At 44.5% G+C, this 25,199-nt stretch overlaps 1 protein-coding gene across 1 annotated transcript; it reads right to left on the bottom strand.

Annotated features, from left to right (window-relative positions):
* Positions 1 to 24,303: 24,303 nt before the first annotated feature.
* On the bottom strand, positions 24,304 to 24,819 carry LOC134934538 (uncharacterized). The gene has a single exon (XM_063929961.1). It carries the CDS (start codon positions 24,817 to 24,819, stop codon positions 24,304 to 24,306), a length of 516 nt encoding a protein of 171 aa, XP_063786031.1.
* Between the last annotated feature and the right edge of the window lie 380 nt (positions 24,820 to 25,199).

The raw sequence follows: 25,199 nt of genomic DNA, 5'->3' as shown, positions 1-25,199 counted from the left end.
GGGTGTCCAAATTCCATATGGAAACTCTGCGCTCTATTGTACTGGCTTTGGAACCCAAGGACTATATGGTATTGCTGGACATACAAGATGTTTATCTACACATACCTATTGCCATGTCGCATCAGCAATATCTTCGGTTTGCTATTGGCAACCTTTATTATCAGTTCCAAGCCTTGCCTTTCGGACTGACCACAGCTCCTCAGATCTTTACCACGGTCATAGCGGTCATGACGGCCCTTCTCTGCCATCAGGGTATCAGGATCCTGCCGTATCTGGACGACTTGTTGATCCTGGTGAACTCCCCAGAGGTTCTCCTCCGTCATCTGGAACTGACGGTCCAATTCCTACAAGCCCTCGGGTGGCTCATCAACTGGAAGAAATCCTCACTGGTCCCTGCTCAGAGCATGGTGCACCTGGGGGCATTACTGGATACACACAACCAACATTTGTTCTTGTCTCCAGAGAAGGTCCTGAAACTTCAGGACAGAATCAGATACTTCCTCTCTCGCCAAAGAGTGTTGATACACTCGGCGATGCAAGTACTAGGCCTCATGGTGTCGGCTTTCAACATGGTAGAGTACGCTCAATTTCATTCCCGCCCTCTGCAGAGGTGAATCCTTTCTAAGTGGGACAGCCTGCCTCACCGGATCAGGTCTCAAATGATCTCCTTGACTCCGGAGTTGGTGGCTACAGGACCAACAATTGAGCAGGGGTCATCCCTTCTGGATCTCCAACTGGGTTCTCCTAACGACGGATGCCAGTCTGCGGGGATGGGGCACAGTGTTGGAGAAACACTCTCTCCAGGGTCGGTGGAACAGGGAGGAATCTCTCCTCCCGATAAACATCCTAGAATTGCAGGCAGTGTTCAATGCATTGACACTGGCCCTGCCTTTCATACAGAACAGGCCTGTTCAAGTACGATCAGAAAACGCCAACACGGTGGCGTACATAAATCATCAAGGCGGCACTCGAAGCCGCATGGCAATGATGAAAGTGTAAAAAATTCTTCGATGGGTGGAATGCCATCTGCTAGCAATATCGACAGTGTTCATTCCGGGGGTCCTCAACTGGGAAGAGGACTTCCTCATTCATCAAGATGTACACTCCTGGGAGTGGAGTCTTCATCCGGAGGTCTTCCAACTTCTAGTGGACAAGTGAGGTCTACCAGATTTAGACCTGATGGCGTCTCGACACAATCACTAGGTTCTGGTCTTCGGAGTAAGGACAAGGGATCCTCAAGCAGCGTTCGTGGACACACTGGCAATTCCATGGAACTTTTGGCTGCCATATGTGTTCCCTCCAATGTCACTCCTGCCCTGGGTACTACGGAAGTTCAAGCAAGAAGGAGGAATACTGCTTCTAGTCGCTCCAGCATAGCCCAGACAGCATTGGTTCTCAGACCTGCAGGGTCTCTTGATCGAGCGTCTTCTTCTACTTCCTCAACACCCAGACCTCCTAATTCAGGGCCCTTGTGTTTACCAGGACCTGGCAAGACTGGCAAGACTGGCTTTGTCGGCGTGGCTCTTGAAGCTTCACTCCTGAGGGCCAAAGGATTTTCTGAGGCGGTTATTCAAACTATGTTGAAGGCCCGCAAACCGGCATCTGCATGGATTTACCATAGGGTCTGGAATTCTTACTTCCCATTTAGTGTGCTGCTAAGAATTACGATGCATACAAGTTTAGTACTTCCAGACTTCTGACTTTTTTGCAACAAGGCCTGGATTTAGGACTTCACCTGGCCTCCCTCAAGGTTCACATTTCTGCCTTGTTGGTGTGGTTTCAGCGAAAATTTTTATCTATTCCTGATGTTCATACATTCACTCAGGGCGTACTATGGATTCAGCCTCCATATGTCCCTCCTGTGGCTCCATGGTATCTGTCTGTTGTTCTTAATGCCCTTCAAGAGTCTCCAGTTGAACCTCTTGAGTCTGTGGACCTTAAATGCCATACGCTTAAGGTCATTTTTCTGTTGGCTATGGCCTCTGCTAGGAGGGTGTCAGACTTAGGCACTTTGTCCTGTCGTCCACCCTTTCTGATTTTTCACTGTGCCCGGGCAGTTCTTAGAACTCGCGCTGGTTATCTACATAAGGTGGTGTCATCTTTCCACCTTAACAAAGAGATTGTGGTTCCATCCTTTATCTCTCCTGGTTTGTCCTCCAAAGAGCGGTTTTTGGATGTGGTACGGGCTCTCCATATATATGTAAAAAGGACTGCTTCTATCAGGAGATAAGATTCTCTTTTTGTACTTTTTGGTTTTCACAAATATGGCTGGCCTGCGAATAAGCAGACCTTAGCCAGATGGATTAGAATGGTGATTGCACAAGCTTATGCACAGGCTGGACTTCCAGCTCCTGCTGCTATCAAGGACCATTCTACTCAGTCTGTTGGATCTTCTTTGGTGGCCCGCCATGGCGCATTCGCTGAACAATTGTGCAAAGCAGCTACATGGTCCTCCATGAACACATTCATCAAGTTCTATGCCTTTGATACTTCCGCCTCCCAGGATGCTTCTTTTGGAAGCCGGGTTCTTGTGCCCGCTACAGTGCGTCCCCTCCCATGAAGAACTGCTTTAGGACATCTTCAATGTTTTTCCCTGTGGAATCCCAGTGTACCCCACTGCAGAAAAGGAGATTGATGCTAAGACTTACCATTGTTAAATCTCTTTTGCGAGGTACATTTTATTCCACAGGGTGCCCACCCTGATGCACTTAGCTTCTTTGGGTTTGTATGGCATTAGCCGCTAGTTCCTTCTCCTGTTGTGAGAATGTGGGTCTATGTGACTAACATCTACCCTCTCTCTTACCTGCTACTGCATTGGACTGGTTAACAAAACTGATCTCCAGTTACTGGAGGCGGGGCTATAGAGGAGGCGGTGCAGTGCATCCTGGGAATAGTCAAAGCTTTAGCCTGTTGGTGCCTCGGATCAAGATCCAACTCTACACCCCGATGTTATTCCCTGTGGAATCCAGTGTACCTCGGAGAAAGAGATTTAACAATGGTACTGTAAGTCTTACCATAAATCTCCTTTTTATTTATATGGCGCTCTTTCTGCAATAAGACTCAAGGCAATTAACAGATAAGGGTGATTCAAATGTATTTGTGGCCGGCAGCCACTAGATGGGCCCAATGGAGCTATTCAAATGTAGCTCCATTCAGGCGCAATCGGCTGCTGGCGTCTACATTTCAGCTTGCACCCACCAGGGGTGGCAAGCTTAAATGTGTGAAAAGTGATCCATTTGGGCACCCAAATGGCACTTTTCCTGATCACTCCTATTAGCTTTAGGCAGCTAAACCCGACAGTAATATGATTAGCACGATAGGTGCCATCAATTGTACACTGCCCCCTGCGATCTCCCGTTACTTTAGATGGGAGATCGGGGGCAATAACAATTAAATTCCTTGCATAGAATGAATATAATACAGTACAGAAACAATGAAGTACAGAAAAGCTTTTCCAGAGAGTATGGAGATACTAAAGCACTAACCAATGACGATTACAGGTCATCGTTGCTACATACGGTGAAAGATGTCACTAACACAAAGGGAAATACTTATCTTAGTTGTATGTATGTGAACGCAAGAAGCCTTACTGGTAAAAAGGGCAAACTAGAAATACTTGCAGCAAGCAATCAGTATGGTATTATAGGCATTACTGAAACTTGGTGGGACGAATCTCATGATTGGACAGTCAATCTAGAGGGCTATACGCTGTTTAGGAGAGACAGACTAAATAAAAAGGGTGGAGGGGTGTGTCTTTACGTAAAGCCGTTTTTAAAACCTGATATACGGGAAGATATTCAGGAGGGGACTGTAGACACTGTCAAGATGTTATGTGTAGAAATTGCATGCGGGGATAAAGGAATTAAAAAGTTGGTATTGGGTGTATGCTATAGGCCGCCGGGTATTAATGTATCTGATGAGGAATTGTTACTGAAGCAAATTGAAAGAGCAGCAGGAGTAGGTGACATAGTAGTGATGGGAGATTTTAACTATCCAGAGATAAACTGGAAAAACGATTCATGTGACACTGCTAGGGGTAATATGTTTTTAAACACACTAAATGATAACTACTTAGTTCAACTAATTGAGGAACCAACTAGGTACAATGCAATCTTAGACCTGTATTAACAAACAATGGGGAATTGGTATCAGGTATTATAGTAGGTGAGCCCATAGGAAACAGCGACCACAATATGGTCACATTCAATATCAGTTTTCATAAACAGTCCTATACTGGCTCGACTAGGACTCTAAACTTTAGCAAAGTGAATTTTGAAAAGATGAGGGTATTTTTCAGGGATATTGAATGGGAAGGTTTGTTTCTAGGAAAAAATACTACGGAGAAATGGGATGTACTAAAATTCCTGCTAGCTAAAAATACTCTCAAATTTATTCCTACGACCAGCAAAATAAGGGATAAAAATCATAAACCGATGTGGCTTAACAAAAAGATAAAGGAACTTATGGGCAAGAAAAGGCGAGCATTTAAAAAATACAAATCTGACGGGAAAGCGGAGTCATTTCAGTGCTATAAGGACGGTAACAAAATATGCAAAAAGGAAATAAGAGCGGCTAAAGTAGAAACTGAAAAACTAGTAGCAAAGGAAAGCAAAGCGAATCCCAAAAAATTCTTTAAATACATTAATAGCAAGAGATTAAAGAAGGAGAGTATAGGCTCTTTAAAAGACAAGCTGGGAGTCTTAAGCAAAATTGATAATGACATAGCGGACACACTAAATGAGTTTTTTTCAACAGTATTTACTAGAGAGGACCCAATTCAGGGACTAACACATAATCTCAATAATGAGAATATCCCACTGATAGGTACTTATTTAAGCGAGGAGGTAGACTGTGACCGATTAAAACATTTAAAGATTAATAAGTCACCGGGTCCCGATGGAATTCACCCAAGGGTTCTAATGGAGCTTCACTCTGAACTTGCAAAACCGCTATTTTTGATCTTTAAGGATTCAGTAATATCAGGTATGGTTCCCAAAGACTGGCGTATAGCGGAAGTAGTGCCTATATTCAAAAAGGGAAGTAAATCTGAACCAGGTAATTATAGACCAGTTAGTCTTACATCTGTAGTGGGGAAAGTATTGGAAGGTATTCTAAGAGATAGTATTCAGAAGTTCTTTGAAGTCAATAAGGTCATTAAAAGGAATCAACATGGATTTGTGAAGGACAGATCCTGTCAAACCAATTTACTTGGCTTTTATGAAACAGTAAGTGCAAACTTAGATCAGGGTAAAGAGGTGGATGTAATCTTTTTAGACTTTGCTAAAGTTTTCGAAACTGTACCACACATGAGACTTATCTACAAGCTACAAGAAATAGGGCTAGGAAGCACAATATGTACTTGGATCAAAAATTGGTTAGATAATAGGGAGCAGCGCATTGTGGTTAATGGATCCTTTTCAAATTGGACTGAAGTGTTAAGTGGTGTGCCACAAGGCTCAGTATTAGGACCGCTATTGTTCAATATATTCATTAACGACCTAACAGAAGGTCTAGAGAGCATGGTGTCAATTTTTGCAGATGATACCAAATTGTGTAAAGTTATAAATACGGAGGGGGATGCTGAGTCGCTTCAGAATGACTTAGTTAAATTAGAAGCATGGGCAGCAAAATGGAGAATGCGCTTCAATACAGACAAGTGTAAGGTAATGCACTGTGGTAACAAGAACAAAAATAACACCTACATACTAAATGGGGTAAAATTAGGGGATTCTGTACTGGAAAAGGACTTAGGTGTCCTCATAGATAGCAAACTAAGCAGTAGTACCCAAAGTAGGATTGCAGCAAAGAAGGCAAATAACATATTAGCATGCATAAAACGGGGAATTGATGCTAGGGACGAGAGTGTTATACTCCCGTTGTATAAATCACTAGTAAGGCCACACCTTGAATACTGTGTACAATTCTGGGCACCCTATTACAAAAAGGATATCCTGGAGCTAGAAAAGGTTCAGAGGTGGGCGACCAAACTAATTAAGGGCATGCAGACACTGGAATACGAGGAAAGGCTAGGCATGTTTACATTGGAAAAGAGGAGACTAAGAGGGGACATGATCAACATCTACAAATATATAAGGGGACAATACACAGATCTTGCGCAGGACCTGTTTTTTGGTTAGTTCTTCACAGAGAACTCATGGACACTCGCTCAGGTTAGAGGAGAGGAGATTCCACACAATACGGCGTAAAGGCTTTTTCACGGTAAGGACGATACGTGTTTGGAATTCCCTGCCTGAGGGAGTTGTAATGGCGGACTCAATCAACACCTTTAAGAATGGATTAGATAAATTCCTAATGGATAAGGATATCCAGGGTTATGGTGCATAGTCACGCACTATAGTTAATATAAAAAAAGAGGGATAAAACGTAACGGCAGACATCAGCATCAGTTAAAATTTTGTACCAAATAATCCTGCATAGGAGACCACAAATAGGTTGAACTCAATGGACAAATTGTCTTTTTTCAACCTTAGATACTATGTTACTATGTTGCTATGTTACTATGAATGATTATGAAAATGCTTGAGTAATCAGGAAAGTCTTGAGTCTGTTTTTGAAGGATTCTAGAGTGGGGCTTCTCAAACTGTGTGGGAAAGCGAGTTCCAGAGTTGGAGCCACATGGCTAAAAGTTCGACCCCCAGATGAATTCCAGGAGATTTTAAGTACTGCTAAAAGTCCTTCATCTACAGATTGCAGTAATCGAGTTGGGCAGTATGGAATCAGAAGCTGCTTCAGGTACCTTGGGCTCTGGTCATGTAGGGCTTTAAAAGTCAGTAAGACAATCTTGAAAAAAATTCCCCATCTTACCGGCAGCCAGTGAAGTGAGTAGATAATGGGTGTTATGTGGCTGGAACAGGGCTGGTTGGTTAACCTAGCAGCTGTGTCTTGTACCAGCTGTAAGCGGTGCAATTATTTTGCTGGTAGATCAAGGTAGAGGGCATTTCATTAGTCTAATTGAGATGCTGCAAATGTATGTATGACTTTTGGTAGATCTTCAGAGGAAATTGAGCGCTTGATTCTGGCTATGTTCCTCAGTTGAAAGAATTAGGATGTGATTGTGGCTGATGTTTAAGTGTCAAGCCACCATCCAGGACAATGCAAAGATTCCAAACATGATCAGTGTTTTGTAATTCTAAACCCCCCAAGTGTAAGTCCTGTCGGTAGGCTATGCTGCAGTCTTGTCCAATCAATGTTGTGTTTCAGGAGCTAAAACGTACATTTACTTACAGACAATTTTTTATACTGACTTTTAAATGTAAGTGAATGTGCGATTTAACCCCTTAAACACAACATCTATTTAGATCAGGGGAGGGGAACCTCCGGCCCGCGGGCCATATAAGGCCCGCGAAGCCGTTTGCTCCGGCCCACCCGCTTCTCTGTGAGACACGCCGCCGCTCAGTCCGGCGGCAGCGTGTCTCAGCTGTCTGGACAGGGACTCAGGAGGAGAGCGCGGCTGTCGGGTGGGAGCGGCGGCGTGTAGAACTTGAAACCAGCCGCGGGTTCGTGAGCCAATCAGAGCTCGCGGACCGGCAGCCAATCAGGAGCCGCGGCTGCCGGTCCGCGAGCTCTGATTGGCTCTCGAACCGGCGGCTGGCTTCAAGTCGTACACGCCGCCGCCCAACATAGCCGCGCTCTCCTCCGTGTCCCGCCGAAGGAAGCAGCGGTAAGCAGGCGGGGGGGGACAACTGTATACCTAGCACTGTGAGGGGCTTTTGTATACCTGGCACTGTGGGGGGCATCTGTATACCTGGCACTGTGGGGACATCTGTATACCTGGCACTGTGGGGAGCATCTGTATACCTGGCACTGTGGGGACATCTGTATACCTGGCACTGTGGGGGGCATCTGTATACCTGGCACTGTGGGGGGCATCTGTATACCTGGCACTGTGGGGGTATCTGTATACCTGGCACTGTGGGGACATCTGTATACCTGGCACTGTGGGGGTATCTGTATACCTGGCACTGTGGGGGTATCTGTATACCTGGCACTGTGGGGACATCTGTATACCTGGCACTGTGGGGGGCATCTGTATACCTGGCACTGTGAGGGGCTTTTGTATACCTGGCACTGTGGGGGGCATCTGTATACCTGGCACTGTGGGGACATCTGTATACCTGGCACTGTGGTGAGCATCTGTATACCTGGCACTGTGGGGGCATCTGTATACCTGGCACTGTGGGGACATCTGTATACCTGGCACTGTGGGGGGCATCTGTATACCTGGCACTGTGGGGGTATCTGTATACCTGGCACTGTGGGGACATCTGTATACCTGGCACTGTGGGGGTATCTGTATACCTGGCACTGTGGGGGTATCTGTATACCTGGCACTGTGGGGACATCTGTATACCTGGCACTGTGGGGACATTTGTATACCTGGCACTGTGGGGGCATTTGTATACCTGGCACTGTGGGGGCATTTGTATACCTGGCACTGTGGGGGCATCTGTATACCTGGCACTGTGAGGGGCATTTGTATACCTGGCACTGTGAGGGGCATTTGTATACCTGGCACTGTGAGGGGCATTTGTATACCTGGCACTGTGGGGGCATTTGTATACCTGGCACTTTGGGGGCAATTGTGGATCTGGCACTGCGCTATTGGGGGCATATGTGTATCACGTCCCATTTTAACTGGTCACATCCATTTTTTTGGCGCGCGCGCCTCCGGCGTGCGCACACAGTACCTGTAAGGGGCAGACCTACTGGGGGACAGGGTAATTTTTTAAGTTGAGAATTTTTGTATGGCCCCCGAAGGATTTTATAAATATCCACATGGCCCTCGGTAGAAAAAAGGTTCCCCACCCCTGATTTAGATCAAATAAAAATGGACTTTTAGTAAATGTACTCTAAATACTGTAAAAGTAAGATTTCCGGCTCATCTAATCCTGAAGCTCAGGCCAAGGAAACATATATAGTATTTTAAATAAATCTTGGAAAAAGATTTCATTTTCTGAGATGTTTAAATGAGTTTGGGATTAAGATTGCTTCTAATTTTGTAGGTTGAATTAATGGTGCACTTAATAGCAATTTTCGACCTATCCAAGAACTATTCAGTGGAGCTCCGTCTCAGGACCACAGGGATTGTTCAAACAGAACTTGCCTGTGCTGAGTCTGGATGTAAGCTGTGTTGCATATAGTATGCAGACAAGAAAACAATGCCCAATTGTGTATAATACATTTCAATATTATGTAATGTCTTTTTATATTTTATGTAAATTCTTTAGGTGTCCACAGAGCAATATTGTTAATGTTTTTAGTATAAGCTCTGTTTTTTTTTCTCTAGAAATACGAGGGCTGATCGAAAAGTAAAGGCTCATACATATAAAGAATTGGTAGTCATATTGTATAGGCTTCATGTATTATGCTACATTTTGGCACTCTGTTATTTCAACAGCGTATTTATAATTATATATTTTTATTTTTAGTAATGTAACTGAGCAGTGTTTGAAAGTCAACAACGATGTGTACAATGCAGCAATGTTCTAGGTCAGTTAGATTTTTGTTTTTACATGAATGGATGGTCTGTGCTCTCCAGATAATTGCTAGCAGGCAAAAGGTTACACATATATATGCAGGGAGGGGGTGCAATAATGTGCTTTTGTATGGAGTATATCTTTGCAGAGACTAAATAAAAATAATAATAATATATTATATATTGTTTTAAAGAATTACTGTTGAACTATTTTATATGCAGAATTTTTTTTCAGGATTTTAAACTACAATTAGGCATATTCATTAAGTACAAAAGCAATTCTTCAGGTACATTCACAATGAAGATTGTAAAAGAGTAGACATTCCAGTACTTGCAAAACAGTTATCAGTCCTAAAATAATAGCTATTAAGAGAAATATTCTAAAATGAATATTACCAAAAGAGTAATTGTTTTTATATTAGCATTAACAACAATTTTAAAAGCATATTTCTCGTATACATAACATACAGACTCTAAATTGTTCACACTCCAGTCTTTTAAATTCATACTGTATACCAGCAAGGGCGGATTGGCCATAGCGTTCACAGGGAAGATTACCGATGGGCCGACAAGCATGTGGGGCCTGTTTTGTTTGTTGACATGTGAGGGATGGTGCTGCCGCCATGGTTACACAGTATATCTCTGGTGCTGCCCATGTGAGGCCACTTCTACATATTTTTCATTTTTCAAAGCGCCCAACTTTGAAAGAATGTGCAATGGAATATGCTAGCTGTGGGGGCCAATGTGTGTGTGTGTGTTTCCTGTGAAAACCAATGTTTTTTGTTTTTTTCTTGTGTAATCTAAGCATGATTGCAGCACCTGTAGACAATGAAAGTAGGCATCTCTATCTTTGCATATTTGGATGCACAGATGTACACCAGGGAAGGCCATTGTAGCATCATCAGCATAAAATCACATATGCAACTGCTGCAAAAGACACAAGGTAGGCCAAAACGCAGAATTAGACCCAATGAGGAGGAATCCCGCCCCCCTAAACAGACTCCACCCACACAACAGACCCCACCCGCATTAGGGCTGCTTCCATAAATTTCCTGTGGATGGTTTTCCATCCCAATCCGCCCCCGTACACCAGAGTAAATCCACTTCCTCTACCTGGACCTGGAACCACTGCATTATACGAGAGGGGTAACATTTGCAGCAAATGCAGTAAACACACCTAGTTATTTAATTTTCGGGGACTGCCATAAAAAATCATAGTTACGATAGAGGGATTGTCGGATATACGGGGAAAGGTCATTAGCTAAGATTTCAGACTTGTATTGATATAAAATTTTGAGATAATGGCAAATTGCTGGAGAACATGTAGGAGGTTTTGCAGGGGTATATATAGTTGGCTAAAAAGTGACAGTAAGCCTAATTAGAGATGTACTGTACTGTATGTAATATCCAATGTTTTTACTAGAGATGAGAGGGTTCGGATCTCTGAGAACCGAACACTACCGAACATCATGTCCCAAGCTCGGATCCAAGTCCGGTTCGGGACTTCCCGCCAGACTCGGAAACCAGAACGAGGCAAAACATTATTATCCCGGGTTTTGGATTCCATATAAGGAGCCGCGTGTTGCCGCCATTTTCACTCCAGTCCTGGAGAGTGTAGCGAGAGGACCATGTCTCCTCAGTGTCTGTCTGTGCGGGAAAATGGTGTGGCGACCTGCTCTTATGTGTCATTCCAGTGCTGTCTTGTGCTGCATCAGTCCAGTGGTGGTGTCTTGTGCTGCATCAGTCCAGTGGTGGTGTCTTGTGCTGCATCAGTCCACTCACAGTGGTGTATACTGTACTGTCATAAGTCCAGTGCAGTGGTGCTGTGCTGTGCTGCATCAGCCCAGTGGTGGTGTCCTGTGCTGCCATAAGTCCAGTGCTGCTGTATAAGTCCAGTCCAGTGCAGTGGTGCTGTGTTGTGTTGCATCAGTCCAGTGGTGGTGTCCTGTGCTGCCATAAGTCCAGTGCTGCTGCTGTATAAGTCCAGTGCAGTGGTGGTGTCCTGTGTTGCCATAAGACCAGTGCTGCTGCCATATAAGTCCAGGGGTACTGCCGTATAAGTTCAGTGGTACTGCCATATAAGTCAAGTCCAGTGGTACTGCCGTATAAGTCCAGTGGTACTGCCGTATAAGTCCAGTGGTACTGCTATATAAGTCCAGTGGTACTGCCGTTTAAGTCCAGTCCAGTGGTGCAGCTGTATAAGTTCAGGGGTACTGCCGTATAAGTCCAGTCCAGTGGTGCTGCCTTGTGCTGCATCTGTCCAATGGTGGTGTCTTGTGCTGCCATAAGTCCAGCGGTGGTGTCCTGAGTTTTATATTATTTACTCCAAAAAAAAGGGTTATATACTTATATTATCATCCAAATAATTTTTACAGGGTTTGCCCTGTATGGTGTAGGGGTACGCTCGCCTGTGCTGCATATTATTATAATAGCTCCAAATAAAAAGGTTATTATTATCCAAATTATTTTTACATGCTTTGCCATGTGTGGTGTAGGGGTAAGCTCGCCGGTGCTGCATATTATTATAATAGCTCCAAATAAAAGGGTTATTATTATCCAAATAATACAGGCTTTACCATGTGGTGTGTGCGTGCGTGCGTGCGTGCGTGCGTGCGTGTGTGTGTGTGTGTGTGTGTGTGTGTGTGGTTTAGGGGTATGCTCTCCTGTGCCACCAATATTGTGCGTGTATTATTATCTGGGCAAATCCCAGCATGTCCCATGTTTTGCACATACATTTAATGAGGTGGTGCAGAATTTTTTGAGAAATGACAGGGCGTGCAGGAGATGCTGTCGGTAGCCCAAAAAATTGCGGGCCACTTTCGACATTCAGCCACTGCGTGCCACTCCTAGATGGGCCAGGTGTTTGTGCCGCACACTTGTGTCACTTAGTTTAGCCATCCAGCTACCTCATTGCACCTCTTTTTTCTTTGCATCATGTGCTGTTTGGAGCCTATTTTTTTAAATCTGCCATGCTGTCTGACACTGCAGTACCACTCCTAGATGGGACAGGTGTTTGTGCCGCACACTTGTGTCGCTTAGCTTAGCCATCCATGTGTAGCCCTCCCGTGCTGGTGCTGACCGGGTATCGGGTCTTTTATACTCTCTTAACCTGGATCGGTCTGGCTATATTAATAAAGTGTGCCTCCACCCAAACTAAGTTGTTTATTTTAGGCCTGTTTGGATAAGCCTTTTATCCTGGGTGAGTGTATATGGGAATGACAACCTATATACCCCCCCGCGTTATTCATATACCTGTTCTCTTTTCCCTTCTGGGTTCATCGAATCATCGATTCTGCCTTCACCATCTTGGCTGCGTCTCCGGATCAGTGATATAATGGTAAGTATAGCAGTAATATATTAAATAACAGGTAATCTTTATTCACAGGAACATCAATATATCATTACCTCAGAATCCTCAAATTTACATACCACTATAGAGTGCTTCAGCTACTCTATTACCCAGGCCTATACAATAAAACTTTTGCATGCAATACAAAAAATACTTTTAACAAAATGGCATCATGCTACAGTATATGTTGGAGTGACCCGGGTACTCAATGTTATATTAGTGCACTGTTGGGGCCCTTGACATACCTCTAGTATCCAAGTTCAAGGGAAGTACAACAATGTTAACCCCCGGATTTCAGGGTGCTTCTAGTTCTTTAACATTCCTCTGGATATACTAGCTGTCTCTGGTAGGGCGAGAAGGATACTCCAGTAGAGTTGTCTGAAGAGTAGCCGAATCTATGACTCCTGTCTCTGGCCCTGGAGCTTGAAGGGGTTATTCCTTACTAACTCACGTGCAGGACTGTTATGCCAAGCTTTATTCAGATGATGGACAACACCCCTGGTGCATAATAGCTTATGGTTGAGACCTTCCTTTTTTAAGCCCTTCTTTACAAAGGTGGGGCGTGATTGCAATAAACCGATAATATCCAATTGTCTATGAACTCTGCAACAGGCAATGATTATTACAAAATATCCTTTATACACAAAGCAGCCTTTCCACATCCGTGGAGTTCATACAGTCTATATAATATCACATTTAATCCTGGCAGGGTTAAAGTCTCTGCCTTAGTGGATCAATGTCTTTGCAGCAGCACCTTAATGCTAGTGTTAAACATATGTACACCTCCAGTTGCTATGCAATTAGTTCATGGGTGTGTTTACCCTTTGTACCTTTGTCTCAGGATGAGTTATAGGGGGTCATTCCTACCCGATCGCTCGCTGCAGTTTCTTGCAGCGCGCCAGCGCATGCCAGCCGTCGTTGCCTAGCGACCGTTCAACGCAGACGTGGCCGGACCATTGGGGGGGCGGGCCGCGGCGGCTGCGTGACATCATATGCAGCCGCTGCGGGCCGGGGAGCAACGAGTAGCTCCTGGCCAGCACACTAAAGCTGCGCTGGTCGGGAGCTACTCTTAAAGTGCAAAGGCATCGCTGCTGTGCGATGCCTTTGCACTTCTGCGGGGGGGGGGGGCAGCACTGACATGCAGGGCGGAATAGCCCTGTGCTGGGCGTCCCCCAGTATGTCAGTGTGAATGATCGTAGCTGTGCTAAATTTAGCACAGCTATGATCAACTCGGAATGACCCCCATAGTCTCTATGGGATATGTGGTGCTGTTTGTACTTCCTTCACTTCAGTTGCATTAAGGCGTCTCCTTAAATAACATCTAACAGTATATATATATATATATATATATATATATATATAAAATTCTTCAGCATATATATATTATTCCACTTGTCTCACTGAAACACTACTCAATGTGAATTAGAGGAGTATTCTCCTCCAGGTACTATCATTAGCCAGTGGCTTTCTATGTGATTCACAGTCTCTAATAGGCTAACTCATTTACATAGGGCGTGCTCACATTTGATAGGTAATCCTCCCCCTTGAGCTGCCTGTTACTTGGTGGTTTGTGATACTCCCCCGACTCCTCCTATGTCTAAGCTGATTTGATGAGGTGTCTGAGCTCACTTCCCTCAGGCTACTAGTGCTGAGCCTTTTTATGTGGTGATTTACCTCACAGGTCCTAGGGCAGGGCTGCCATGACAACGACCTGACAGCTCTCCTCCCTCTGTACACAAACTCCCGCTGCCAGCGACTCCAACCCCTCACCAATGTCAGCGGGAATCACCTCCTTCACTGGTAAGTGATCATCCGGTCCTCCGCCACTCCTCTGTTGCACTGCCTGCTGCCACTGCTGTTCTGTTCACCAACAAGTGAATGATGTGCACAGCTCTGGCCTCCTCACTCCTCACAGGGCTCCTGGATCTCTCCCTAACTGCCGCACCAGCAGCCTCTTTTATTACCTCCTCTCCAACTGCTCATGACTGCTCCCTGGCTACGGCATGCAGATAATGCTTCTGCAGGGACATTCTAGTAGCTTCTTTCCCCTCCCGTACTGTATTATAGCGTACATTGCTATATATATTCCTTGTTTTAATAAACTATGCAATACCTATGCCCTTTACCGTGCCTATAGGGAGTGTTCCCCCCTTTTACATTTTTAGGCATGGTTACACTCTTCCCCTGGTGATCTACACCATTCTTTTGACTGGGTGTAGTATGGTATGCCGGTGGCCGGGCTCCCGGCGACCAGCATACCGACGCCGGGAGCCCGACCGCCGGCATACTGACAGCGTGGCTAGCACAAATGAGCCCCTTGCAGGCTCGCTGTGCTCGCCACGCTGCGGGCACGGTGGCACACTACGCGCGCTATTCTGTTCTCCATCCAGGGGGGTCGTGGACCCCCACGAGGGAGAAAAAGTGTCGGTATGCCAGCTGTCAGGATTCCGGCACCGGTATACTGTGCGCCGGGATACCGACAGTCGGCATACTGAAGACCACCCCTCTTGACTAGATCACCATATTCCAACCGTCTGGGATATACTGAAAGTAGGGCCAGGTAAGGACTACATTTGGCCATCCGTGAAGACCCTTACTGTTCATCCGTGATGATCAAAGGGAGTTGTCTATGCCTTGTAGGCCTATCTATCACCCCCATCACATCCTCTCCCCATAGGGTGAGTAACTATCAATACTGTCCTGCACGTCACTACTTTCTTCATTCATAACCCCTCCTTCAAAAGCTCTAATATCCATATAGGGATCTCCTGAGTCACCATAAGCGACCCCAATATCCTCTTTCTCAGCTCCCTCCTGCAGGCACATGTTTTGATCTCTGTAATAACATCCCTGACCTTCCTCTTCTTCCTCCATATTGGTTTCATCATCATTGGGTTCCAAATGCCTATTCATCCTTCCAGATGGTGTCCCCTCAGTTTTTTCTGGTGTAGTATATCCGTTCCTATCTTCCAGCCTCACCTTCCGCCCAATGGTAAGTAAATGCTATCGCTGATATGTTAAAGTTGCACCCTGTCCCGTTTCTGGCATTATCCTGTACAGTGGCAAATCTGTGAACTTTTCTACTACTACATAGGGGGACCTATTGGCTATCTTCAACTTTTGAGGCATCCCTAAGTGTCTTAGTAACACCCTGTCTCCAGGGGATAACACTTGGTCACGTACTTTCCTGTCATACTGAATCTTGTTCCTTTCTTCACTTAAGCAGGCAGCCTGCTCAGCTAAGTCATACGCAGTTTTAAGTTTCTCCCGTAATTTCTTGACATACTTTACATGCGACATAGAAGAACTTTCTCCTGAGGACACCCCCATACTCACATCTCACATCTATTGGGAGTTTAGCTTCTCTTCCAAACATTAAATAATCGGGTGAATATCCATTGGACTCGTTTTGCGTTCAATTATAGGCGTGTATCAACCTATCAATATGCTTCCTCCAAAAATGTTTATTCAATGGACTCAGAGTTCCCAACATATTTAGTAAGGTTCTATTGAATCTTTCCAGCTGTGAGTCACCTTGCGGATGATAGGGCGTTGTTCTGGACTTCAAGATCCCACACATTGCACAAAACTCCTTCATTAGCTTGCTCTCAAAATTCCTACCCTGGTCTGAATGTAATCTATTTGGAAGCCCATAACGTATAAAGAATTTACTCGACAGCGTGTTGGCAACAGTGGACGCTTTCTGATTCGGTGTTATATACACTTGGGCATATTGCGTAAAATGATCCGTGATTACCAAGATATTGCATTTCTTTCCCGTATCCACCTCTAGTGTCAGAAAGTCCATACATACTAGATCCATCGGGCCGATACTTTTAATGTTTACCAATGGAGTCACCTTTGCAGGTAATCTTTTCCTTGTGATACACTTCCCACAATTTTGGCAACACTTTTCCACCTCCTTCTTGCCTGGCCAATAAAACCAGTCATTTACTAACTTCAGAGTCATGTTGAATCCCATATGGCCGTGCTGGTAATTTATAGCTTGCGTCACTCTGATCTGATGATTTCTGGGCAGCACAAGCTGATATCTCCTCCTGCCATCCTCTAGTTTGGAACATCGGTATAACACCCCCTTTCGCATCACCAAGCTTTCCGCCTGCTTCCTCAGAAGCTAAACTTCTTTCATCACCTCAGGTGTCATCTGTTCTTGCCTAAGCTGATGCTCCTTCATTCTGGGAAAACCCTCCAACTCCATCTGACTAAGCCAACAATATGAAAGTGGCAATGCTTTAGCTGTTGCTCCCAAGGCGCTCAAAGACTCTCTTCCTGTAACTCTTCCCATCTGCATAAAATGGCACATTCCTCGAACCTCCCCGGCAGGTATTTCAATTCACTCTTCATCCTCTTTCCCCTCAGCTGTCAGCTGTCCTGGGATTCTTGAGAGGGAATACTTGAGAGGTCGATACTTTAATGAGAAGTCATACAATGCTAGCGCCACTAACCAGGGGTGGCCTGCTGCATCCAACCTTGCCGTGGTCTGCACATACGTCAAAGGATAAATTATCCGTGTGTACTTCGATCTTTACCCCATACAGGTAATCGTGGAACTTGTCCACCACGCATCACTTCAGTGCCAAAAACTCTAGCTTGTGTGCTGTGTACCTCTTCTCACTGCTTGACACACCTCTACTGGCAAATGATACTGGTCCTAATTTGCCAGAATGGTGTTGATATAGTACTCCCCCAAGCCCACTTATAGATGCATAAATATGAAGGACATACGGCAGACCTGGGTTAGCATAAGCCAAGACTGGAGCATTCATCAGACTTTCCTTCAGAGCGGCGAAATGCTTCTTCACACATCTTTCTCCAAACAGTTTGCTTGTAGAGTGTTCTTGTTGGTACAGTCTTCGATTTCCACCTCTCGTTCACAGAGGAGTATCCCTTCGTCAAGTCTGTTAATGGCTTAGCCATGACAGAATAGTTCAGGACGAATCCACGGTAGTACCCGCAAAATCCAAGGAAATATCTTAATTCCTTTAATCTAGTAGGGCGGGGACAGTTACTCACAGCTCTCACCTTCTCCAGGTCCATGGCTATCCCATCCCTACTAACAATGTGCCCTAGATACTTGACACTCAGTTGACACAGGTGATACCTGTCTGGTGATAATTTCAGACCTCCTTCAAGTAGCCTGTCTAAAACCTTGAGGAGACGGTAATTATGTTCTGCCAGATTGGCTCAGAATACGATAATATCATCCAGATAAACGATCACCTCGTGGTAATTCATGTCTCCTATGATCTTCTCCATGGCCCACTGGAATGTGTCCAGGGCTCCCTTTACTCCTTGGGGCATTTGAAGAAACTCAAAGAATCCCATAGGGCATATGAACACAGTTTTCTCTCGGTCTTCGGGACGCATCGGTATCTGACAGGGTCTGGGACTCCAGGTCGACAACAAAAAGGTCGACACACCTTAGGTCAACACCAATTGGTTGACAGACCTTAGGTCGACATGGACAAAAGGTCGAAATGGACAAAAGGTCGACAGGAACAAGGTCGACATAAAAAAAGGTCGACATGCGGTTTTTTGGGTTTTTTTGGTGTCGTTTTCTTTGTAGAGTGACCGGGAACCCCAATTAGTGCACCGCTTCGCTCGCCATGCTTCGGGCATGGTGCCTTCGCTCCGCTCCGCTTTGCTCGGCACAGATTACCGTTCCAATCGTAGTCCACGTGGATCGTTAAGTATGAAAAGGTTCCAAAAAAGAAAAAAATTGTGAAAAACTCATGTCGACCTTTTTCCATGTTGACCTTGTTCCTGTCGACCTTTTGTCCATGTCAACCTAAGGTGTGTCGACCAATTGGCATCGACCTAAGGTGTGTCGACCTTTTTGTTGTAGACCTGGAGTCCGGATACCATCTGACAATACCCATTACGCAAATCAAGCACTGAGAACAGAACACTCCCATGTAAACAATCTAGAGCCTCGTCGATTCTGGGTGCTGTGTATTGATCAGTCACTGTTCGTTGATTCAATGTCCTATAATCTATATACATCCAGATATTTCAATTTTTTTCCGTGCCACGACTGTCTGAGAGGCATATGGGCTTTTGGACTCAATTATTGCTTGGTTCTCTAATAGCCCCTTTAAATGTTTCCTCACATCCTCAAAGTCTGCTGGAGCGATCCTCCGAGAACGCTCCCGGAACAGTGTGTCATCTGTGAGCTTTATGCAGTGCTCTACTCTCTTCGCAGTTCCCAAGTCCCACTCTCAAGTAGAAAAGACTTGCTCCCTGGACTTTAATTCTCCAACCAGGTGGGACCTTTCATCCTGCGTGAGTTCACTTCCTATAAAACACACATCAAACAGGCCATCTCTCTCCTTAGAGGTGTCTTCCACTGTCACACAATATGACTGTGGTGGTGTAGCCTGGACATGAGATCTCCTACATCTTCCAATGTACAATAAGCATAGTCTAATGCTTTCAGGTATGTCTCTAGTGTAGCATTAGGGTTTCCTTGTCTGGCCACCTGTACAATCCCCATAGCAGGCCCTCTCAGACTCTACACCACATGCTGTCGTTTAATCTTGTTGGTATACTGCCATTCTTCGACCTGTTGTACCGCAGCCTCCTTCCAAGCTTCATATGTTTCCTCCCCAGTGGGTACTGATACAATGCCCAAGAATATACATAGCCTTCTATAACTGCCCTCATAGTGCTATCTCTCTGAGAAACTACCCTGTCTGCCATAGTCTCGAACTGCCCTCCATTTATCTTAGTATTAATGTTACTGGTGTTACTAGTATTCCCTTTCTCAGATACACCTGAAGGGACAGACAAGACATGGGCACTGATCGCCTCTTCATCACTCATACCGGGCCCAATAATAGACCATTTCTTCCCGGTGTCTTCGTTAGCTACCACCATGAGTGGGATTAAATTGACATCTAGCTCCATTTCAGTATCTATCAGTACCGTGATTTGTCTCCCCAACTCTCCATCCCTAGTATACACTATGACAGGTCTAATAACTCCATACAAAGTACCTACTTTCCAAAATACTTATTCGTCTGCAACTTCTGAAAGGTCCCCTCCTACTCCTGTACACTTTCTTGGGTTAGTTCCCCAGTTAACATCTCCATAGTCATTAGTCCTATATTAAACTATTTATTAGATAGGAGAAATGGGGTCATTTTTTTTATCCTACCATACCAGCTCAGCTCACGGAGGATCTCAGCAGTGCCTCCATATGTAGCCCTCCCGTGCTGGTGCTGACCCGGTATCAGGTCTTTTATACTCTCTTAACCTGGATCAGTATGGCTATATTAATAAAGTGTGCCTCCACCCAAACTAAGTTATTTCAGGCCTGTTTGGGTAAGCCTTTCATCCTGGGTGAGTGTATATGGGAATGACAACCTATATACCCTCGCATTATTCATATACCTGTTCTCTTTTCCCTTCTAGGTTCATTGATTCACCAACTCTGCCTTCACCACCTTGGCTGCATCTCCGTATCAGTGATATAATGGTAAGTATAGCAGTAATATCTTAAATAACAGATAATCTTTATTCACAGGAACATCAATATATTGCTACCTCAGAATCCTCAAATTTACATACCACTATGTATGCAATACAAAAAACACTTTTAACAAAATGGCACCATACTATACGTTGGAGTGACCCGGGTACTCAATGTTATATTAGTGCACTGTTGGGGCCCTTGACATACCTCTAGTATCCAAGTTCAAGGGAAGTACAACAATGTTAACCCCGGATTTCAGGGTGCTCCTAGTTCCTTACCCACCCTCTGGATATACTAGCTGTCTCTGGTAGGGCGAGAAGGGTACTCCAGTAGAGTTGTCTGAAGAGTAGCCGAATCTATGACTCCTGTCTCTGGCCCTGGAGCTTGAAGGGGTTAATCCTTACTAACTCACGTGCAGGACTGTTATGCCAGGCTTTATTCAGATGATGGACGACACTCCCGGTGCATAATAGTTTATGGTTGAGCCCTTCCTTAAGCACTTCTTTACAAAGGTGGGGCGTGATTGCAATAAACCAATAATATCCAATTGTCTATGAACTTTCTGCAACAGGCAATGATTATTACAAAATATCCTTTATATCAAATTTCTATTGATGATATCAGTTTCATCCAAACACTCGCCTCAAAAAAGTGAGATATATGCACATAAAGGTTTCTTTTCAACATTTAAGGAAATACCTCTAAGGATATAATTAAGGTTATCTGTCCACCCGCAGGATCACCTCTCAAAGTAAAACACTTACCCAGGACCAGGTGTAAGCATTGCACAAAAGGTATCTTTGTGGTGGCGGCCTTTCTATTCCCAGTGGGTTCCTCCATTAATAAATCAAGGTTGTTTGTAATCCTCAAAAAACAGATTTTATTCCAAATTATAGTCTTTCAGATAGATCATGGTCAGTCCAAAAAGATAAAACTTTTATTTCCAAGATACACACAAAAAACAGCTTAAGAACGTAGTGTATGTATACACACATAAAAACTCTCCAAAAAAGCACAGGACAAGTGACACCACTTCTCTTTCTCACATGGACTGAGAGGAGTAAGCGGTGTTGTAACCCAGATGATATTCGGTTAGTCCATGAGCATCAGAGAGTTCCCCTTCACCACCAACATGTTTCTGACACAAGGTCCTTCCTCAGGGTGTCTGACTAACCCGAGTGCATCTCAGATGTCTGATGGTCACGCAGTACATCAGATGCTACATCCTAGGACAGGGCCGGCAACAGAAATATTGGGGCCCGGGACACTGATATCTCCACCCCCCCTCCTTGACACACACACACACACACACACACACACTAATATATATATATATATAAATATATTACACATAGGATGCAATTTTACACACAGACACACACACACACACACACACACACACATATATACGATTGCAGACCAGACATAGATACAGTAGTGAGGGTGCCAGGAACCTGGATGGACTCACCACTGCAAGGGTGTCCATATTGTCTGTAGGGACAGTACAGCGGTGGGGCTGTGGGCAGCGATGGAAGGCTGAACACACTTCCCTTGTGCCCAGCACCAGCGGAAGGTTGAGCACACACAACTGCTAGGCTCAGGGATGCTCTTCAGCGGTGGCGTTAAAGGTGGCAGGAGACAAGGTGGGAAGGATCGCCGCAGCATCACCACCAAGCCAGACAAAGTGACAGGATAAGGGAAAGGTCACTGCAGCCAGGATCTTAATTGGTTTAGGTAATTGGTGAGTGGGAATGCAGGCAAATTAAGTTTAAAAAGTAGTGATAAGTACTGCAGTGGTTCAGTATGATTTCCCGGCCGTCAGTATACCAACAAAGGCATTCCAGCCGGCATTATGCCGGCAGCGGGGTAAGCTCAAAGATTCCCCTTGTGGACTCGGTGGCTAGATGCGATGTCCACAGGCTCTATTCCCACTCTATGGGTGTCGTGGACACCCATAGAGTGTGGGAATAGACCCTGAGCGCTGGCATTCTGACTGTAGGCATTGCGAGGTGTCAGGATTCTGGTGCCAGCAAATTAACTGCATTCCTGTTGCAGACCCATATTTTATGTACCTGATCCCCAGGGCCCACCTGACCCTCGGGACACAGCACAGGTGTCCCCTTTGTGTCCCCCCCCCCCCCCCATCACCGTGCCTCTCCTTGGACGCAGTGGTGGAGCACAGAAGCCGGCAGTGAGCATCTTTATACTCAAGATGCCTCCTTGCATTTTATACCATTGATGCATACAGAGACACTGAATCAGCCTCAATGTTTGTGTAAATTGAGATTTTGTGTTCCCCAGGACCAACTTTTATACCTGAGATGGAGAAGATGAGGGGAGACAGTGGACAACCCTTTCTTGAAAGTGGAAGAGTTAAAAGCCCTAACCAATATGGAGGCTGAAGGGTTAATGTAAAGAAATGCCTGGAGAAGGGTCAAGCCATGAACATAGCCACAAACGTTTGATGCATATATGGCCATCCTGCTTTGTCAAAGGCTTTTTCAATGTCCAGTATATCTCATGATGGCGAACACTTTCTCTGTCAAACTGTGACAATCATCAAACTCTGAAAAAGCATTTTTTTAAGAGTTTGAAAGGGAAACTGATGAGGTGAGGGCTAATTATTCAATGGTCTCTGGGTGGCAATAATTCATCTGTGGTGCTATTTATACGATGGTGGTGGCTTTAAAAAAAAAAAAAAATTTAAATAATTTCTGCCCTTCCATCTGGGACTGTACATTTCAGACTCTATTCTCCTTTTGTTTCTTATGTGGGGGGTAATTCTGAGTTGATCGCAGCAGGAACTTTGTTAGCAGTTGGGCAAAACCATGTGCACTGCAGGGGAGACAAATATAACATGTGCAGAGAGAGTTAGATTTGGGTGTGGTGAGTTCATTCTGCAATCTAAATTGCAGTGTAAAAATAAAGCAGCCAGTATTTACCCTGCACAGAAACAAAATAACCCACCCAAATCTAACTCTCTCTGCAAATGTTATATCTGCCCCCCCCCCCCCCCCTGCAATGCACATGGTTTTGCCCAACTGCTAAAAAATTTCCTGCTGCGATCAACTTGGAATTACCCCCGTGGGGTACACACATGAAAGATGTGAGGAGCGACCAACCAATTTACTCATGTAGGAATCAATGCACACCAATAATATTGTACATACACACTTACCAATCGTCCACACAATATGTCTGTTCAGAAGAACCCTTTTAAATATGCCCGCTTAGTTTTCATGACATTTTCAAAGGTCCCTGATGCCAACATATTGTTATATGGTCGTCTGTACACACAACAAGATGTTGATGACATATTAGTGTATTAACCAACTCAGCACGGGATTGATCATTCACATGGAGTGTGACTGTGTCAGGCAAAGTCCATTTTGGCTATGGCCACTGTTGTCATTACAAGTACTTTACCCGCGCAGTCAGGATTACATCTGTGCTATCTTTGAATCAGTAGGCACACACCGGAAAGCTCTTTGTGGTATAACTTGTTTATATATTGAAACTGGAACGGATCATAATACAAACTGATAGTCAAAACAGTATATCTGTGCATGAGCTGCAATCATGCGTGCTCCATCTCTCTCCTTCATGTAACCTTCAGAAAACAGGAACAAACAAGTGTGAGACATACATCACAGACTGTAAAAAACATAACACATATACAATAGCTCCACCTGCTGTCCCTCCTGTGTAACACATCAAGTCTGAAGCTATTGAATGCTGTTTCTCAACACCTCTTCTCAATATGTGAGACTTGATCCACGAGATCCATCTTTCTAGATAGTCTGTGATGTCTTTCTCCAGCCAATGGCTTGGTGAGAATGTCTGCAGTCATTTCTTCTGTTGGGCAATATTCCAAGTTGAGAAGACCTTGTTCCTGTAGATCCTTCAAGAAGTGGTACTTCACATCAATGTGCTTGGTCCTTGGATTTACATATTCTGTTAGTGCTAATGCGAGACATCCTTGATTTTCAAATCAGCTAACAATTGTCTCAGACATTTTAGCTCTTGACTTGCTTGAGCTGCCGCAACATACTCTACTTCTGTGGAAGAAAGTGTTACGCATGATTGATTCCTACTTGTCCAGCTGATTAGTCCTTCAGCAAGTAGAAATCGGTAACCACTTGTGGCCTTTCTGTCGGTAGAGTCTCCAGCCCAATCTACATATCCAATCAGATTACACTTTCTGCTTGCTGGAAGTCTAAGTCCTAAACTGATGGTTCCCTTTAAGTAACATATTACCCTTTTCACAGCATTCCAATCCATCTGACTTGGCTTGGAGACCTTTCTGCTTAGAATTGCTACTACTGTGGTAATGTTGGGTCTTGTAATAGTGGTAACATACAACAATTTTCCTATTACCTTTCTGTACTGGTGATTATCTTGTAATGGTGTACCTTCATTGTAAATTTCCTTTATGTAGTTGGTCTCCATGGGAGTGCTTGCCGGTTTTGCGTCTTGCATCCCAAACTCCTCAATGGCTTCCTGTTTCTTTTGTCTCTGGTTTAAGGTAAAGTCTCTATTTTATTCTCTCGCTATTTGAATACCTAAATAGTGTGTTATATTTCCTAGGTCTTTTGTTTCGAATTCCTTGTTCAGAATCTTCAGTATTTCCACTTTATCCCCTTCTTGCTTGAAACATACTACAAGATTGTCCACATAGATTAACAGGTAGATCTACCTGTTAGCTATTTCCTTGACATATAAGCAGGGATCTGCTTTGCTTCTCACAAAGTCTTCCTTTATGATTACTTCATTTAATTTTGTGTTCCAGGCTCTTGCTGCCTGTTTCAGACCATATATACTCTTCTGGAGCTTGCATACTTCGTCTGGTCTTTCAGGGT

This window comes from Pseudophryne corroboree, chromosome 6 (genome assembly GCF_028390025.1).
Source record: "Pseudophryne corroboree isolate aPseCor3 chromosome 6, aPseCor3.hap2, whole genome shotgun sequence".
Classification (NCBI taxonomy): domain Eukaryota; kingdom Metazoa; phylum Chordata; class Amphibia; order Anura; family Myobatrachidae; genus Pseudophryne; species Pseudophryne corroboree.
Note: the sequence above shows the minus strand (reverse complement) of the source record. Positions and strands in the feature narration are given on the sequence as shown.